Genomic DNA, 14395 nt, shown 5'->3' with positions numbered 1-14395 from the left:
TGTAATATTTCTATCCCCCATGTGAAACCACATTTAGAAAACCTTGAACCCATTGTGTTAAGCCTTTAACCTCCCCCATATACTGCCTTCATTACAGAAACATGGCCCATTGACAACGACAACACTCAAGGACACAAGTAAAAAATACCAAAGCTTCACTTAGATCAGAGAACCACTGATTCTGAAAAGGCTCTTTTGCTGAAAATTTACATAACAATTTCAACAAATCACCAACAAAAAATGGATTTTGTGAAGACTATAGTCGAACAGCTGGAATAATGCAAACCTCTAGATAGCCGTATAATCAATTGCCGTGACTTAGCGGTGATGTGCATAAGGAAAATTTTTTGAGGAGAAATTATCCAAGTTGCACTATATCCAATGGATTTGAAATTTTTGCTGGAAAACCTAACCGTGTAACTGATAAGTTCGCACCATCTTTATTTTATTTAACGAAATTCTTGTGATCCATATTTTGAAGTCCTTGAATATAAAAGCATTTCAGACCAAGTTCCTATCGTTTTAAAGTGGAAAAATCGGAGAATTTGACATTTTTCCGACTTATCGTTTTTGAAAATCCAACAAAAAAGATGACTTTCTGCATCAACTGAACAAGAAGACGTTGACGCTTATTCAAAGAAAACGTTGACGCTTCCTTTATTGCAGTAAATTTTTGTAAACCCTTCTGGATGTGTTTGCTCCCATGAAAAATATAACAAGATATTAGAAGTCATTGCAAGCGTGGTTCACAGAGATTTCAAAGAATCTGAGAACGTAAAGAAACCAAACACACATATTTTGGATAAAAGATCAAAGTGATCTATTTTGGAATAATTTTGAGCCACTAAGAACAAAGTTTGAATCATTTTTCAAGTCTGCAAAAAAGGTATCTTTTTAAAAAATTTATGAACAGTATTGGATTTTATACGGAACAACATTTCCAAAGTTGCTAAACTCTTTGATGGATAGGGTAATAAATTTGCCTTTGGTAATGTTCACATGAGCCATTTAATTGTGAAAACAGCATCATTAATAAATGTTGTTCTCTCCACTTCGATTATTTTGTCTTTTCCGGTGGAGATCTTGTCTCAAGGCTTTCTGCAAGGCTAGGGTTATCTGGATTCATACTTCCGGATCGATACTTCGAGAAAACAATTAACTTTTCAAATGGATTGGAGTTAAACTTTTGAAAAAGCAATGTTCAACAGAATATATAATTTTATAGTTAAAATGTTAATCTGTTATTTCATAGGCAGTTTAGAATTGAATGCATACATGGCAATACCGTTCGAGCGGAGCTCATTGAGAAGTTTAGATTCGACAAAAAAGAGAAAAATTTACAGTTCTTAGGTCTTTCTAAAGCTTTTGATACGCTCAACAGTGCATTCTGGCAGGTAAGCTAAAAAGTTACAGCTTCCGAGGGTCTCTTTTGGATGAAATTTTATCTAGGTAAACCTCAACAGAGTGTAGAAGCAAGTAAATGGCATATCTTCGGGTTGATCAGACATTAGTTGCGGAATACCTCCGGGAATCTTATTACCGTTGCTTCTTACTATATGCACTTTTTACCGATGTGGTGTTTTTCGCCGGTGACACCAACTGTGATGGCATAGACGGCGCCAAAGAACAAATTAAAAGTGATCATAATATCGTGAGTAGTTGGCTATCAGCTAGTAAACTAGTACTCAACTTAAATGAAACTCTTCGAATGCAGTTTCCAGGTCTGATAATTTTTCCTTCTCACTGAAATCAAGTCACATTAAACAATGCACATTATGTAATTATCTCAGTTATTACATAAGAAAAAAAATTTTGGTAAATCATACAGAGTATGTGAGATTGAGAAATGTAAGACATTCTAGTATAGTCGTGTCAAAATTAAAGCACTCACTATGCTCCAAAGCGGGATAGTTTTTTTGAAATTCTCAACTTATATTACAATATGGAGTTTTTGCATATAGATGCTGTAGCTACAAAAAATTTCTGAAACTCAATTATGAAGCCACAATGAAGATCCATTTTTTGATGATCAGGTACTGACTGTTTAGAGCTGCAATTTTATTAACTCTTAAATGTTTTTCAAATGGATTAATGACTTGCATCATATACCCTTTTAAAAGTACATTTTTTTGTGCTAGCACATTGATAGAAAACAGACTGTTTCCTTTTATGCTGCTCTGACAGCCCTTCTCCAGAAAAAAAAACGAAGCGTTTTTTGAAACCGCTCTGTGCAACTAATTTCTTTTAATTACTGAGCATATAAAGTTTGATCCCGCATAACATAAATTGCATGACAGCATTTTAAATACCTTCTTCTATCCTGTGTTTAGTGGCTCCCTACTAATTGAAAAATCCTGATCTCTTTAAACTCAAATCTAAGTTACAATCGAATTCCGTGCCCAAGCAGCCAATTCTGAATATATGGTATGCAATGACACCATCTGGTAAATAGACTGTTAATTTACATTTCTCATTATGATGGAGGTAGATTGGCCACGTTTTTGACACTTGAGCACGTTGGCATGTTCATCTCAGCTTTTGCGCTTCCAGTCGGTCGGCACTTGCGGCACATGTAATCCCCTTGGGGCTTTCAGCTGTCTGTGCAGCAGTTTTTTTAGTATGGGAAAGATGAATCCTTCATTCGTGTTTGGGTGTTTGATTTGGATGATATAGGTAATTTTGGCAGTACAAAGTTTGATCTCTATAGACGCGAGTTTTTCAAAGAATTCAAAATGGTTAGAATCTTCTCAAAACTGCTTTTCGCATTGTTTAGTTGTCTTCTAGAGCACCTGCATGAGTATGATATATCGAAACTACTCAAGACTTAATGGAACGGTAGATTCATGGACCCATTGTTGTCGAAGGAAATTACTATTTTTAGTATAAAATAAAATTTTTGTTTGTTCAGAAAAAACTTCCCGAATAACATCAACAAGTTTAGCGACTGGGGCAGATGCATGTGAATCAAAAACTCCGTTGTCTGTTTTTTTTCAAATCTCAATTTCAATGAATCACTGTCTGTTATGTGTTTTAGCTCAAAATTATAGAAGAATATACATGAAGTATTCAATTCGGACGGAGAAATATTTTCTTTTTTGTTCCGACCCCTCTTGAGGGGGGGGGGAGGAACTATATACTCAAATGGGTTTTTTTTTGTTCAGTCAATTTTGTCCGATCGATATATTCATCGTAGAGAGTTGAGACTGGTATCAACAGAAAGCTTGTCCAGCGTAGAATATGGAATTAGAAAGATTTTTTTGATTTTCGTTTTTGACAGGGAGATATCGAGCTTTAAACTTTCGAGAAAATAGAGTGAATTCCGTTGATTTCATTCACATTTTTTCGGAATTTTTGACTAAAACTTTATCAATTTTGATAACAATTTAATAAAATTTTTCAAAAAAATGTTGCTGATTTTACGTTTAAAGACAAAATATATTGTCGGCTATTTTCATTGAACTTTTTTGTCACAAATGTCAGCTAAATATTTCACAAATTCAGACTTTTTCATCAAAAACAGAACGAAATAAGTTTTTTTGTCCACTCTGATTAAATTTGCAAGACGTGCACACCCAAACACCACTAACACAATCTTTGTAGACTGAAAAGAGGCCTAATTTCATAAAAAATGATCATAAAATGCTCTATAAAAAAACTTTGCCGTTTTTTGCTAACTTTATTCGTTGATTATCAAAAACGCAGCATTTATTTTTATTTTTTAACTAACAAAATATCTATATCAATGACATTCGAAGAAAAATTATTCCTAATTGGCAATAAGCATTAGCAGGACTAGTTCTGTATCAATCTTGGACCGTTACAGTCCAAAAATAATTCGGATCGTCGTCAGTCGGTTTTTTATTTAAAAAAATTCGATCTTTTTATGTTAATTAAATAACAGAACATTTCAAATCAAAGCTCACTAGTGATAGGTCCTATTGGATTCCTAATTAGCCCAAAATTAATTTATCTAATTGATTGCTTGAAGGCTTATGGTCGTTTTGAATTTTAAAATCTTTAAATTTTAAATAAAAAATGGCTTATTGAACTTTGCCTCCATTTTCTCTTACTTTGGTCAACTTGTAGCTTCATGTCAGCCATCAAAGAGTGCTCCTTCTTTCTGTTGAATACAAGTTTAGTCTTTATTGCAGTTTTACGCCTTAAATTTTAGGGTTCTCGCTTTGATACTACTAGATTTCACAATTTTTTAATTTTTAGGTTTGACCATTTTTCATGTTTTCTAGTTTTGTCAAATTTTCGCGTTATTGCCAGTTCATATAACACATTTTTCGCATTCAACATAACGCACAATTAATAAAAAATTTAAATGCTTAAAGATAGATTGTGGTTCTTTACCGCTTCGACAGTATTTTCTCGAAGAATTTAATTGAATTTTTTAATGCTTTTAACTGTCGTTTTGACTTTGTCTTTTTAGTTGTATTTAATTTTCTGTACAGGGAACCGGTTTGATTTGCTTTTCCCGGAAGAGTTGATGAGCCGGTTTCTGATGTTAGAAAGTAGATAATGGCTTTCATGACTTTGAAAACAATTGTTTTCCTAAATGAAAAAAAAAAACATTTCCATTTAGCAACTTTGTTCCTTTTATTGTCTGTTTGTTACCGGGTCTCGTTATTTAAAGTCTTAAGATGACATTATTTTTGTCAAGAGAAGGTGTCAAAAGGGATTGGTGTCACAAAATCTAATGTTTTTAAGATTTCGTTATGACTTTACTGGCTTCGACACGGGTTTTTCACGAAAAAAAAATTAAATTAATTTTTGATTTTTGTCATATTTGATGTTCTTTTTGTAGACTTAAGACTTGCTCTGGATAATTGCAGGTCATGAGGGCTTCCTTTGGAAACTTAAACGAACGTTTTCAATTTTTTTTCATTTTGTAATTAATGGCTTTCATGTCTTTGGAAATAAATTTTTTTCGATAAAAACAAATATTACGTAATCTTGCTATTTTCTTTTTGGTCTAATTGTTACCTAGTTTCATTAATGAGAGGTCACATAATAAATTTCAAGGGAAAGTGTCAAAAGGGATTGGTGTCACAAAATCTAATGTTTTAAGAGAATTCGTTATGACTTTACTGGATTCCACACGGGTTTTTCACAAAAAAAAGTAAAGGAATTTTTGAATTTTGTCATATTTGACGTTCTTTTTGTAGTTGTAAGACATATTCTCGATAATTGCAGGTCTCAAAAGCTTCCTTCCGAAGAATGGACGAAACTATTCAAATTTTTTCATTTTGTAATCAATGACTTTTATGTCTTTGGAAATAAATTTTTTTCGAAAAAAAACAAAGTATTACATAGTTTTTCTTTTTTGTCTTATTGTTGCTTATTTTCATTAAAGGGCGACCACATAATACATTAATGGTGTTCGACGAAGGTGCAAGCAAACATATTTTTGGGGGGCCAAAGTATGGCTTTACGGCTTCCAAAGCATTTTCCTGCAAGTTTTAATTGATTTTTAGTTTGTTGTCTATTTGTTGTTCTTTTTGTAACTGCAAAAAAAATTGAAAACCAAGAGTCCCTAATTCCCTTCTAGAGAAGCATTGTTAATTGTAAACCTATGGGATATTTTAGTTGGTTCCTAATGATTTTCATTACTTTGAAATTAATTGCTTTTTAAAAAAAAATCAGCGAATTCTCGTAACATTAAAGTTTGTTCTTTTTTGTCTAATTGTTACCAACCTTTATTATGAGCTGACGAATAACCATTTTTTTCTGGTAAATTACAAGTTATTTTGTTTATTTTCAGTTTTATTCGACGCTATTTTGGCTTTGTTATTAAGTTTTGTTTTTTAAAACGGACATAAATTTTTTGATGTAATTAATGTTTGTTGTTGTTTGAGTTTGCCTTTCGTCTTCGCTCGCTGTCTTAATATCGGCATATCTGATCAGTCTAATGCATCTTTTTTATTCCACTGAATTATTTGCTTTGGAGGCTATCTTTTCGTTCATACACCAGTTTTTTTTTTGAAAATTACTTGAATTTTTGTGTTTTTCCATCTGTTCCTCATTTTGTAGACAATTATGCCAAAATTGTGGATGAGCGGGGTCGGAACCTTATGTGCGATCGCACATTACCGAGCCGCATTGTCTTTCTTTATTTCCTTCTTTCTATGTATTTAACATTGCAGGAATCTAGTTTGCGTCCTGAAACTGATTTTTTGTACTTTTGTCTTGGTGACATAAGATGGTTACTAGTGCAACGTGAAAATGCACATGGTTTTCACGCTACCCGATTTTTCATCACCTGTGTTAACCCTGTCGACCTATTGGCAATCGGACGTTTCCTTTTTCGTTGTTTTGCAAGGTTTCCGTAGTGTCTACACGGGAACTGCTAATCTCAGAAAAAAATCCAAACGACCTTTCAAATCATTATGTTCCTTATCTTTCAAAACTTAAATCCAATTAGTGTGTCCCTAAAATTTCTAGCAATGAGAAGTTGATCGTTGCATGCGGTAGTTTTGCAGATTGATGAACATTGTGTTTGAGCCAAGACAATTTTTCGTTCGCAAATTTTACTACATGGTATAATGAGGAATCGCTGGTTCTTGTCATGACCGATGTCGTTGTTTACGGGTTTGCTTCAATATTGTCAGGGCGTAAATCAGAAAAAATTTACTTCGAATCCCCCGGCCAGTTTTGAGAAGCGTTGAACATAGAAAAAAGTTGTGCATTTGGTAGGATTGATATCGCTCGAAAAGCCGTAATTCATTTGGAACATAAGTTTGACTAGGCTTAAACTTTTTGGCAATTAGCTGTGTTTAGGTATCTCAATTCCCAAAGACGGCAAGTTCATAGACGTAGGGGCTGGCACTGGTTTGAGTGGGGAACAATTGAGAATCGCAGGATTCACAGGTGTGGTGGATGCATTAGAGCCAGTTGACACCATGTTCGCTCTTGCCAAAGAAAAGGGTATTTATTCAACCAGATACCCGGATATGTTGAGTCCCGACAAGGTACGCACACCGAAAACCTTTTTTGTTCACGTTGTTTGTAATTACTGAGCGGGAGATGTAGGAATACAAGACTAGCAAATTCTGGCCATAAAACCCAGGCCTCGAATTATGGAAAGACTTAAAAAGTCTGGTAGGGGGTCGGGGCAATTTTGACTATAGTTACACGGTCGAGCTTCCTAGTTAAAGTCGAGCTAATATCTTTTCATGGGTCGAGCTTAAGTCTTTTCATAACGAAGAAAGTCCAGCTAAGGTCTTTTGATTGGTCCACCATTAGTCATTTCATAACCAACAAAGTCGAGTAAAGGTCTTTTCATGAGTCCACCATTAGTCTTTTCATAAGTCTGTTTTGTTTCAACATTGTTTCAACATGTTCATTTTTTTCTGCTTCTCTACATACAGAAGCAGAGCCGGAGCAAGACTAAATAGCTTTGCACCAGAGCAGTCCAACTTACGAAACAGTCTTCTGCGAAAAATCTGCGTCGAGCTAAAGTCCAGAATGTCTTAAAGTCCAGCAAAAGCCGAACATCTATTTTTTTTTAATTCTAGTTTTCCCACATGGTTTTTTTCGAGAACTACGTTTCAGCAAATTTTGCGGGAAGTAATTCCTGCCCCCCCCCCCCCCCCCCCCCGATCGAAAAACTCTGTTTTTGTTGTCTCATCGTCATGTGTGATCAATGAACTCGCACGGCTATAATTTAGGCGCTGTCCAATTTATAGGCGCAAAAAAGTGTTTAACGTTACTTTCCGTTTGTTTTGCTTGTCAACAAATCACATTTTATTGCAAAACTTTTGACTAACCCCAGGCACTGCTTCTGAAAAACAAACATAATCATTGTACGTAATCATTGTAATGAAGGTTTCGTACGTTTAAAATTGCCAATTTCTAGAGTGGGATTTTGTTTCAGGAAACAAGTGTACCAGGCAAAGCATATGACTTAGTATACTCTTGTAGTGTCTTCACCAACCGATCAGCCACGTACGTATTACACAATATTAAATACAAGTACCAGAACAATTCGGATAATTGTGCATATTTGTTGATAAAAAGAACAACATTATCTATTGCGTCATTTCTTTTTAATCACATAGAACACGTTTAGTGAGGAAACGGCTAAATTAAGCACTAGATGCGCTAAAATAAAGCGGAAACAGTTTATGAAATCTGTTCATGATGCACGGAAAGAATTTAGGCAGTTCATTCAAGAAAACTCCTAAAATTTGATTGAAAGTATTTTTGCTTAAGTTTAAATGCTATGAAAGCGGGCTGATAAACTCTTGCTTCTATGATTCCACATGGGACATTAAAAAATTATTAAAGAATTTGCAGTGTTTTTCTATACGAGCGTTAATGTACCGATTTTTTGCGTTACCAAATTTTTGCATTAATGTATTGTTTTTTATTACCAGATTTCTCTTTTGAACTTTTTTGCATTAATGTACCAAATTTTTGCGTTAACATACTGGTTTTTATTACCAGATTTTACTTCTGAACTTCGCGAATGACGGGGAGGTGGCCTATAAGGAAATTCCAGTCAGTGTTTTTTTAACTGGAATGTTGAAAGTGAGAACCGCTCTCTACTGCAAAGTTTGACGGAAAAGCAATCCGCGAATTTTCTCATAATTAGAATTCACATAATTTAGGGGCCACCTTTCGCGCATCTAGCACCGAATAATTGACTAAACAAGGGAAGCATAATCCACAAAACAAGACAGTTTAGGGTACGAAAGACGGGAACAAACTAAGGAACATAAATTAAGCGGCAGACTAATTGAACAATAATCCCTCATTTTAGTTTTCAATGTTGATTTTTACGTCATGTTGGTTGTAAGGTTGTGTCCTATTCATCACTGCCACCTGTTTAGATAACTGACCATGAGCCAGAGCATGGAAATAGAGGCATAGGAAATATTGAAGGATTACTCTGCAATTGTTGATAAATATTCAAATTGGAAAAATAAGGAGAGAATTTTTTTGCATGTAAGGTGGAAGGTTCATTATTGTTCCTTCGTTTCCTGTTTGGGAAGCTAATCATTCAGCCCTTACTTTTTGGAAATTTAATCATTTAGATAAAATCTTAAAATGAATAAGAATATCAGATTTCGTTCCCTTTCGTCTCTTTGTTTTGTCTATTTTTCGTTTAGAGAACTGTGACTGAAGGAAGAGAACTAATTTTAACGAAAATATGTCGAATTCGGTTTATAGAGGATCTCTAGAAAAAGTTTACAAAAATAGTATCATAAAGTGTAGAAAACACTTCAATTATTGGTTAAAAAACGTACGTTAAATCTACTTTAGTTTTCTCTTTTCGCGGAAAAAACTTTTCGCGGAAAAAAGAATTTTTTGACAGGCTTATCTTAATTATCTTATGTTTGATATTGATATTTTTTCTAAATAGATTAATAATTAGTGAAATGCATTTTGGGTCAAACGTAATTTTTTCACATTTGATTTGATTTTTCATTTTATGGCACTTAATAGTTTTATGAAAACCACTCACAAAATTTAAGCGCTTTCCGCATTGAACAGAAGCCGGCATCTGAAAACGTCAGCCACTTCATTTTCGTCAGATGTAGATTTTTTCTGTACCAATAGACGCTGGTAATGTTATGATTTGCAGCGCTATTAATCAGACCCTCTATAAACTTTTAACGAATGATAAGAGGCAGAAGTTTTTGAAATCTGTATTTTTACGAGTCGGTGCAACAAATGTAACACTTATGACACCTTATGAGTCGCTTGACAATGTTTTCTTCAGAGCTAGCTTTTATTTACGAAACTTGAGATCTTCCGATATAAAGTGAAGAATTTCTGTTGGTGACGTATATTTCGCTATTTGGGGATACCGGTAAACAAGTATTTTATCACTTTGAAAAAAAAAATAGAACTGAGATTCTGATTGTCTTTCAACTGATCTAGCGTAGGCACAGGCTGCCATTTTTTTAAAATTTGCTCTGAATTTTGAAAAAAAGCGGCCGCTTTATTAGGACGTAAAAATTTTTGCAACTACCTGATTGTCATTCAGAGCAGAATGCGATTATTTACACAGATTTTTTTACATATCAGGCAAATGAGAAGCTTTGATCATTTTCGTGTGGATCAACATATCACTTTGTATTGTCCAACATAAAGATAAGTGACAACATAAAATCGCCTCCTTGAAATTTTGCTCAGGTTTAGTTTAATAATGGTCAAAAACAATAAAAATTTTTGTTCAATTTAATTTTTTGTTCAAACATTTTTTCACAATTTTTAAAGAGACGATGAAACTCTGTATGTCCCTCTAAAAGATAAGAGCGGACAACCTAAAATTTTACCGCAAAAATTCCGTAGTTTGCGCGAAAAATTGACTGAATAGTTAGGCTAAAAATTGAGATGACTGAAAGGTACCTTAAGATTAAAAAAAACCAGGTAGTAGCCCTTTGCTTTTATCGTGAAATTCAGGTGTATTAATTAAAGTTAAGGTAATTAAAATGCGTATTAAGGCTGCAAAGTTAAAGTAATGCAAAACTGTTAACTTGTACCAATGAAAATACCTGAAATTTATGCTCACTGGAAGATACTCCACGGCACTGGAGGAACCCTGAAAAAGACCAGAAGAGGTATAACTGTTATCTCTTTTGAGGGTTAATTGTCATTTTCTAAAAGTTTTAAAACGTGGCATTCATGAATTGTAATGAGCTTCTGAATCCAGAGAAAGTATCTTTAAGCTTATGCTGCACGACCAAAGACTGTCCGTGATACATTGAACTGTGAGTTTCACTATGGAACTTCCGAATTTACAAAATTACTCAAGCGTAGCGTATAAGGGTAATTTATTGTATGAGTGTTAGAAAAAAACTTTAATTACAAGTCCCCCCCCCCCCCCCCACCAAACCCTCCTCCGCGCATTTATGAAATCGGATTAGACATTGTAATGGCTAATGCAACCTCTTATAGGACTACCTAGAATATTATCAATTGACAATATTTTGGGTAGTCCTACAGGAGGTTGCAATAACCATTACAATGTCTTAACAGATATCATTTTTAGAAGGTCATCTTTAGAAGGTCAAAAATTCATAGGCCTGCTGGGTGTTTTAAGAGCTTTTTGAGCAATGTTGATATTTTTGCATGGTCAGCTATATGGTTGCCAAGTTACCATGAACTCCATACATGGCTTGGATATGGTTGCCAAGAAAGGTTTATGGTGGTCAACCCGAGTGTACGAACATCAAGAGGATCATTTTTACATTAATGTAAAAATTACCCTTTGAATGTTTACACAGGCTTATGAATTTCTTTTTAAAAAATTCAAAATTTCTTGCACGATGGAAGGAAACAATTGGACTTTTTTGAAACGAGTTGGCAAACTTCCCTTTTTCTTAGGTGCGAATGTTTGCCTGAGGCTGTGAGAATGGCTAAAAATGGAGGCGTGATTGCTGTAGCGATGAATGGTGACCACTGGGAAGGCACTTTCGATTTAGTTGTGAGGAGAATGGAAGATGAGAAAATAGTGGAACTCAAGTACAGTGACGCATCTGAGGAACTCTTTGGTGGCACAAAAGCTCGAGTCTTTATTTTGAATAAACTTTAAACTTTGACTGACAATTCCGTTACCCAGGAATCTTGCAAGTTGACAAATAGCGTTGCAAGGTTTATTGCAAGATCTTGCAAGGTAAATGTCCTTGTTCGGCTAGGGATACTACTTGTATAAGTATGATCCCTGTTATCAAACTTGATACGCATTAATAAGAAACATGGAAAAGATGGCTAATCTTGCCAAGATACAAAATATTTCAAATGTCATGATATGTACTAACTTGAAAGATCATTGCGTGTGTATCGAGAAACAAAATGTTGGATGTTGACCAGATAATCAACCAATATTATCCTTAAGATGACAAAACAAAAATGAAAAGCAGTATCAAACAAAAGTTTAACACGACGTTGTGCGATTAAGCAAGAACTATAATGAATAGACAAGATTTATCAAGATATATTTATTATTGGGGGCCGTAATGGCGTTCTTATGCCGTTCTTATTTTTATGGCGTTCTTTTTGAGTTAAAATTACTTAAAGTTTGTAATAAGGTTGTTCAACATATTGTGGTTAGTACAACACTTTTATACAACACATCCCTGGTCATTGATAAATATGTGAACTAAAATTTTGTAAATTTATAGCAACGATGAACAATTTGTAATTTATGAACTGCTAGAACAAATTTATAATATACAAACTTCAGTGGTAAAAATTATGACTACCAATGAAAAAATTAACTTTTGTAAAGACAAACTATAATTAAAAACGCTGTAAAGACTTGTCCTGCGCATACATTGTTCTCTTCATCTATAAAATAAAATGTCCTTTTCTGAAAAGTTTTCTATCATTGTGAAAACCGACTTCTTTCATGGAGACAATTTTATTCGACCGATATTTTTGAAGAGAAATCCATAAGTGGTAGCATTCAAAAGATTGGAGGAAAAGAAATTTTAAGTTAAATTAATCACTACTTTTTTCCATTAGAGCATTTATTTTGAAAATCAGTAGGCCTGAAAAAACATGAAAAAAAACATGAAAATACATTCTTCGTGTGTCTTCATTTAGCAGCTTGAACGTATCCTAAATTTTAGAATTTTGATTGCTAACTCTTTCGCAGTTCTTGAAACACAACATATCACTATACTTGGCATTAGGCGCCATCGAAGCAACTAAAATGGACCATTTGTTCGCCCTTACATCTTTAATTCAATGAAGCATTTGTTAATATATAAAGGGCCTTAATTAAATTGTAGAAAAAAAGCAACGAATGAACCAACTGTGACCTGACCCTTCTTTGCCCAGCCAATTCCACAAAACAGCAAATAAGGTTTTCGTGGAATCGGTTGACATGAATCACACAGATTCGCAAGATCATGAACATTTTCGTGGAACGTGCACGTACTTGGAAACCCTCGCGTGGAAATCCAAGATCCAGCAAATCTTGGCGCGCTTTTTAATTTTTTTGGGGGGGAAGAAACAACCAGATGGGCAAAGGGCCTCATTTTGTGGTAAAAAGATGTTAATGTTAACAACCATTCTAAAGGCCAAAAGAATCGAATTTTGGAAACAAACAATTACCCAGACAATGTTGTGATTCGTGTAAGAGCTGACCTAGGAAACGATGTTCTTGCAAGTATGTGCGTGGTTTTCTAGCGTTTTCTTGAACACAGAGGAAAGCAAATAGAAAACGCTTAATAGGGGATGCAGAGTAATCTGTTTCGTTTCATTAAAACCGAAAAAATTTTCCTTGAAAAAGCGCTTCCAGGAACATGCCTCTCTTGTAATTTTTCTTATAGAGCGCTGGAAGATCAGTTGTTGGCCGATTAGACTGAAGAGCAAATTGTGACTCAGCTCAATTGAGCAAAATAGATGAGAAAACCTCTGTCAAGCAAAACATAGAAAAAAGTCATTTTTCGATTTGAACTGTTAAAAACAACCCATACAGAGTAGCCATTTGAACAAGGTGTTCCAAACTTACGCGATAGTTTTTTATACACCAAAACATCATGTGGGCAGCAAAAGAAACGAATGTATAAATAACAAAGGTCACGAAAGTACACCAAAACGAAATTAAATTACATTTTGTGATAAGTATGGCACTCTTCAGCAGTCAAAAGGTTTCTAGTAACTGTTCCGGAATTGTAAGGCGAGAAATTTTAGAGAGCAATTGTCAATAAGAAAAAGTGAGGGGAATTGGTTTGAGAAAATAGGACAACAATTCTATTAAAATAAAATTATGGGTGAAAAGTCAAACTGCAAAGCTAAAATAAACCTAAAGATAGTTGCCGTTTACCAGAATTTAAAAATTTTGCGATTGTTTTTTTGTTTACTTCATGTAGGAAAGTTATGACACGGAAAAAATATAATGTATATATAACACAACCCAAAAACTACCCCAAAACAGAGTTAGCTACCCTCGCTGATGAAATTGCGGTACTTCGACCCTATCTAACTGGCTCTACTAACAGCTAGCAGTATTGAGGAATCAGAAATTTGAAATGCTTGGCGAAACGATTCAAAAAACAAAGCTTTGAACTATCGTTTTAAAGTTAAGGCACATCAAAATGTCTAGTTAAAAGTACAATACTAAGTGATGAATTTAACGAAAAAATGTGAAATTATTCATCTAAATTTGTTAAATTATAGCATCGGGTGGAAAATGAGTGAAGCCAAAACTTTTAACATTACATAACATACTTCCAAAACTAACCCAAAAACACTTTAAAATTCTATTCTCTAAAAGAATTGCGGCACTTGAAACCTTGCAGTAGGTCTCTACTGAATGAAGACTAAACTTCAATGAACGATCTTGCTTAAGGCTAAATAAGAAAGATACATTTTGAGCAAATGGAATAAGAAACACTCTTACAAGGGAGACATGAAAATAAATGTCATTTTT

The 14395-nt window shown here is 34.2% G+C and overlaps 2 protein-coding genes across 4 annotated transcripts in view; both read left to right on the top strand.

Moving 5' to 3' along the window:
* Positions 1-11733, top strand: part of LOC142334557 (methyltransferase-like protein 27) — a 28792-nt gene extending 17059 nt beyond the window's left edge. Inside the window, exons 3-5 of the mRNA XM_075382680.1 lie at positions 6784-6974; positions 7880-7950; positions 11341-11733. Of these exons, the coding sequence (XP_075238795.1) occupies positions 6784-6974; positions 7880-7950; positions 11341-11548 (470 nt within the window). The 3' untranslated portion in view covers positions 11549-11733. The remainder of the gene's footprint in view (positions 1-6783; positions 6975-7879; positions 7951-11340) is intronic.
* The window catches only part of LOC142334555 (calpain-B-like), a 199209-nt gene that overhangs the window by 4542 nt on the left and 180272 nt on the right, over positions 1-14395 (top strand). The window lies entirely within an intron of this gene.

The sequence above is a fragment of the Convolutriloba macropyga genome, chromosome 2 (assembly GCF_964194025.1).
Source record: "Convolutriloba macropyga chromosome 2, txConMacr16.3, whole genome shotgun sequence".
Taxonomy (NCBI): Eukaryota; Metazoa; Xenacoelomorpha; order Acoela; family Convolutidae; genus Convolutriloba; species Convolutriloba macropyga.
This window is presented reverse-complemented; position numbering and strand designations above follow the sequence as displayed.